The sequence below is a fragment of the Cynoglossus semilaevis genome, chromosome 5, assembly GCF_000523025.1.
Source record: "Cynoglossus semilaevis isolate Cse_v1.0 chromosome 5, Cse_v1.0, whole genome shotgun sequence".
NCBI lineage: Eukaryota > Metazoa > Chordata > Actinopteri > Pleuronectiformes > Cynoglossidae > Cynoglossus > Cynoglossus semilaevis.
In genome coordinates this window covers 4,133,322-4,138,746 of record NC_024311.1, presented here as the reverse complement: position 1 = coordinate 4,138,746, position 5,425 = coordinate 4,133,322, and the positions used below count along the sequence as shown (strand labels likewise).

General features: G+C 37.5%; 2 protein-coding genes across 2 annotated transcripts in view; one reads left to right on the top strand and one right to left on the bottom strand.

Annotated features, from left to right (window-relative positions):
• Positions 1-33: 33 nt before the first annotated feature.
• dpep1 (dipeptidase 1) lies at positions 34-2,238 on the bottom strand. The gene is made up of 4 exons (XM_008310022.3): positions 2,078-2,238; positions 1,090-1,216; positions 305-437; positions 34-224 (listed from the first exon to the last, which is right to left on the bottom strand). The coding sequence occupies exons 1-4, from the start codon at positions 2,206-2,208 to the stop codon at positions 70-72; spliced, it is 546 nt and encodes a 181-aa protein (XP_008308244.2). The 5' UTR covers positions 2,209-2,238; the 3' UTR covers positions 34-69.
• Positions 2,239-2,482: 244 nt separating this feature from the next.
• Positions 2,483-5,425, top strand: part of LOC103378716 (sulfotransferase family cytosolic 2B member 1) — a 7,435-nt gene continuing 4,492 nt past the window's right edge. Inside the window, 4 exon segments of the mRNA XM_074559982.1 lie at positions 2,483-2,607; positions 4,151-4,215; positions 4,832-5,131; positions 5,280-5,425. The exon segment at positions 5,280-5,425 is cut by the window's right edge and continues 13 nt beyond it. Of these exon segments, the coding sequence (XP_074416083.1) occupies positions 4,990-5,131; positions 5,280-5,425 (288 nt within the window). The 5' untranslated portion in view covers positions 2,483-2,607; positions 4,151-4,215; positions 4,832-4,989.

The window sequence follows — 5,425 nt, the reverse complement described above, 5'->3', positions numbered from 1 at the left end:
CCCAAAACATGCCTTACTACCTTGGCATGTACAGTATGTTTGTACTTTCACTTATTTAACTGCTGAATCTTACCAGGGTGTGTTGCAGGAGTGTGTGAGGGTAAGATAACGGACCCCCAAATCATACATGGTCCGTAGTGTGCCCATGCTGCTGTCTATGGAGTGACCTCCCTCCACTCCGATCAGACTGGCTGTCTTGTTCATTTTGAATGCCGTTAGGATATCTGTCCAGACAGGAAATATGGGTGTTTATATTCCAGAAACCACAGGTGGTGCTGCTTTTTCCCACGTGATAACTACATACCTTGGCTACTGGTGGCAAACATGAAAGTGTCTGGGTATTTTTGGCACATCCTGTGGACCACGTCAATCTGCTCCAGTGTTTGTCTGACCGCATCTTTGAATTGAGTATCGCAAGGAACGTATGCTGACCAGAACTGAGACAAGAGCGAAGATCAGACATGAGTTACTGAACTGTGGGGAGGAAACAGGGAAATCAGACATGAGTTACTGAACTGTGGGGGGGAAACAGTCTTCAGCATACACAGCTGCAGTAGGTAACATGTCTAAAATATCATGGATTGTTTCAAATCTACGCAAACAATATGCATTTCTGTATATATCTCATGAGTAATTTTAGAGTAATAAAATAATAATAACTGGGCCTATGACAGATTTACACCGTCTGGTCAAAATGACCCGCACCGTCATTCCACGACACATTAAAGTGTCCAGATTTTGCACAGCAGTTTTCAAGAAAAAAAGAAGAGATAACCAATACTTTGTTTAACACAAAAACTGAAATGGTTCAAATTGAACCATTAATATAATAGGAAGGTTAACCAAACGTGGATTCAATTTTTTTCAATTATTGAGGGTGCAAAAGGTTTTGATTTTGCACCATTTTTTTTTCTTTTCCCAACAGAAAGAGCTTTTGAATCTTACTCATATCAGTCCTCGGTTAGGGCAAAAGAGAAGCATTTTGTCACCTTAAAGCCCCACTTTATGGGCTTCATCTTTTCTTAAAGAATTCTTGAAGAATCTTTTTTTTCACATTTTCATTTTCCACATACAGCCTACTCTGTGTACCTGGGCTCCCAGTCGTCCCTCCTTGATCTTGGGGATGTTCGTGTGTGTACTTTCCAGGCTGTTGAGATCCACTTGATTGAGCTGGTTGTTGAATTGCTTTCGAAGTTGCCAGGGTAAATCGTTATGACTGAAAAATAAGAAAGTAAACTTTGCAAAGTAGCATCAGAACACAACTTTGGCAATAAAAGGGACAGAGATTCTCTTTAATATTATTCTAGACCAATGGTCTCAAACTCAAATGAGCTGAGCGCCACTGCTGCTGCTGTCGTTAAAGTAAGGGGCCACATCAGTGTCCCAAAATTTTTAAAAATGAAATATTCAAGAGCAAAAATGAATTCTAATTAATCATTGACTTTTATTGTGTATAAATCTGCCTTCTAATGTATATCTTAGTCAATCAGTATACAGCTGTGTGTTATGGATGGATATCTAGGTTGTGATGAAGGGATAACAATGGATTCTCACATCAATTGTGGATTTAACCACATAATTCCAGAATAATAAAATGGAATTATACATTTATTTTATTTCAAAAAGGTTTTTTCACTAAATACACACCCACAAAGTGGCGATTATTCCTCTATGTACTACTTCTGCAGTTTGTGCACATTTTGCTCTATAAACCAATTTGTATCATATTTGATTTACAAGACTAGGATTAGGGTTACATACAGATAATATGCAGGTCTTCTGATTTAGGCCTGGGAGTCATATTGATGAGCAAAAGTGCACTGCAATTTCATAAAGACCTGTTAAATATCAGTACATTTACACGCACAGAGCTGTGATTTTAAAAGTACACTCTATTCTGTCTCATATTACCTAAGCCATCATTATTTAAATTATTTATATATTTATTCAAATTGAAAGCGTCAACACTGACCAATTGAAACCAAAATTGAATTTAAAAAAAGTAATGATTGTTTTCATGACAAACAGCCTATATCAGACTTCATACAAATAACATGTAGAATTATTTTTCACTTACCCGTCAACGAGTGGTGTCTCAGACATGAGCCGCATGGCTCTGGTCAGTAAATCATCCTCAGCTGAGGAGAACATACTGCTAGCGAGCCACAGTGTTACCAACAGATAAGTCAAAGTATTCCTCCGCAGCATTTCTGTTAAACTCACAAAACTTTCTTAAATAAATAAGTTTAGAAAAATAATCTGAACCAGATCGAATCAGGTTATCTATTTTCGTGTAACGTCTATACACACATCGATTGACTGTTTGGCGTGTGAGTAATTGAGTGCCTTTAAATCGCCTCACTTTACGTCCCTCCTTCTTTTCCGTTTAGTTATTTTACCATCAGAACTCGTAAAACCGGTACTGTTACTGGTAAGTGTATTTGCCCACAACCGTTCGGTACAGGACGTATATATGTTTTGAAAAGTTTCCAGGAGGAACCTTGGTGATGCGGAACGAAGGAGCGAAGTCCGAATCCCGCCGGGACGCAGTTGTGATTGGACCCTATTGGTACTCGCTCGGGTCAATAACTTTACATTAATTAACAGGTAACACGACCAGACGAATGGAAAAAACGACCTCAACCATGTTTACAGACACGGATCACTTTAAAATTTATTTTGCACAAATGCACCATTTTATCATTAAAATTTGTATTAAAAATATTTATTATGTATATGTCCTCTGTTCCTCTCAACCTGCACTACCTCCTGGTATCTTTTTACAGTGTCTTTATGGGTTACATTACGAGGTTGGTTTTCTGTATATATTGTCGTATATATGTTCTTTTCTTCTCCTGTTGTGGTGCATCGTGGCTGTGTGGGAGCACCCAATTTCGTCGTACCCCTGTGTTACAGTGATAATAAAGACAATACATATTCTATTCTATCTGTGTGTGATTAAGAAGTAATTGATAGTGAGAACCAAATAAGATGCCATTTACGCTGTAATTTTTTTAATTTCATGTTTATTATGTCTTTCGTTTGTGTAACAAAAACAAATAGAGCTTTGCTGGTGTATTATATACAACCTTCAACACAACCATGACACACCTTGGAGCGATTACCAGCAGGGCTGACACTGTCAGGATTCAAGCCAGTCATAATATTTAACAGAGATAACATTTATTTCTATCATGGGAACAAAAATAAGGGTAGTCCACAATTTTTTCCCCTAGATTTCACTCATTCCTAAAAGCTACAGCTTTTAACTGCAGCTGGAAAATGATATAAAAGAGTAAAGAGTGTGGCGCAGACAGAAGATAGAAAATAAGAGAGTGTGAAGTTAATGTGGATGTGAAACATACTTTAGCCCTCTGAGCTGGTGGGAATACAGTAAAGAGTGTGGCGCAGACAGAAGATTTTAGCCCTCTGAGCTGGTGGGAATAAATTTATGATGATTTCCACATGTTTGCAGGGGGAATTATCACAGGACCACAACCATAATGGTTCAAGTTCAAATTCTTCAGTCGACAAAAGCTAGGACAGATAAACAAATGTATAGTTCTTAATTTTTAAGACTAAATTGAAGGATATTAAACCGACATTTTGCACCAACAAGGTAATTAAAACGCAAATTATTTCAACTCATCTCAACTATTACTGCCGTTTGAGTTGATTCTGCAACAAAAAGCACAGAAACAGCTACAGTAGATCCAGAAATATGTAAATACATTTATTCAATCCTTACAATATATTCATTATATTGAGTTTCCATATCAATTTATACTGTTATTAAATGCTGTTGTTATGCTGTACTAAAAGGAGAAGTACTGGAAACAAAGGTGTGCATGCTGAGTGTTTACAGATCGTATTTGATTCTTTATTTGATAAGATTTTTATTTGCTCTTTATTTGAATTATTTGTGTGTTAGGAAATGGGGGTATGAACTGACAGACAGTCCTATCTAACAGAGAAAGTTTCCTGACACAATATATAAAGACAACACAAATATATGTACCGTAGAAGAAAAGTGAATATTGAGTGACAAGAAACATTGAAGATGTTGAAGATATCCTTACAGCAGAGATTATTTAATCTTAGTAACAACTGCATTCTGTTTCTGAGAACTGACTGGTCCACTTCCCTACAGTTGTCTGTCTCCTTTGGCTGCTCAGCACAGAGTGGGTCTCGCCAACAGGGAATCACAGGACACAGGTGAGTGTGATAAAACTAAACTAAACTTGCACAGGAGAGACAGATTTGACAATAACCTTGTCCTGGGCAACATGCATCTCTAGTGACCTATATGACATTTTCTATGTCCTGGGCAACATGCATCTCTAGTGACGTATCACGTATATGACATTTTCTACTCTTTTCATCTTTTTTGTCATAAGAAAATGACTCTATTTAGAGTTTTTTTTTTTCATTCTGTCAAAACATTTTAGATTCAAGCACCATTGGGCTGAAGGAAGGTTTACTGAGAAAAAAAAGAAAATCAATATTTAATAATGAGTCAGTATTTTTATCACCACATGTGTAACTGAACAATTCATTAACATTGAGTGTTATCTTTTACCTGTCTTCTCAGTAAGCTCAATATCAGAAAGTGGACTTGAAAACAACCTTAACAGCTGTAACACCTGTGAACAGATATATTTATCTATCTATCTATATATATATATATATATACTTTGCCCTGCATTGACTTCAGCAGAACTTCCAAGGGTTACTGAGAATTGATATGTTAATCAGCACACACCCACACACGCACACACACAAAGGGACACCCATGAATCAAATTAATTTACCTCCTGTTTTTTCATTGCAGCGTTTGGAGTCATTTTACCATTCATCATCGCTCATATAAACTGCCACTAAGACAGAGCTGAGAGACAAGCAGAAGCAGGCTGTGGTGGAGGACCGAGACGTTAATGCAACAGGGAGCTGAAATAGAAAAAGAAAATAGATTAGTTGTACTGATTTGGAATGATGGACAGGTTGGATGTCACAGAGATATTTGAGGGGATTTCATTTCCTGGACACTTGCACACACTGGAATCTTTGCAGTTCGCCATCAGTTTCCCATTTCAGGATCAAGACATTCTGATTGTCTCTTATCCCAAGTCAGGTATGGTGGAGCATCGTGACACCTTCAGTGTCTTTAAATAACTTCAGAAAATAATGAGTTTTTCTGTAAAGCTAAGTTTTAGCTATTTCAACATAAATTTATTGAAGTTTGTATTTGTGTTTTTACACCCTTCATTTTTCCTTAAAAGGCACTACGTGGGTGCAGGAAATGGTGACTCTGATATGCAGTAGAGGAGACCCATCATTGACTCAAAGTGTTCCAAACTGGGCCCGCGCTCCCTGGTTGGAGCATTATTATTGTGCATCTGTGCTGGGGGCTGCATCTGCTTCACCA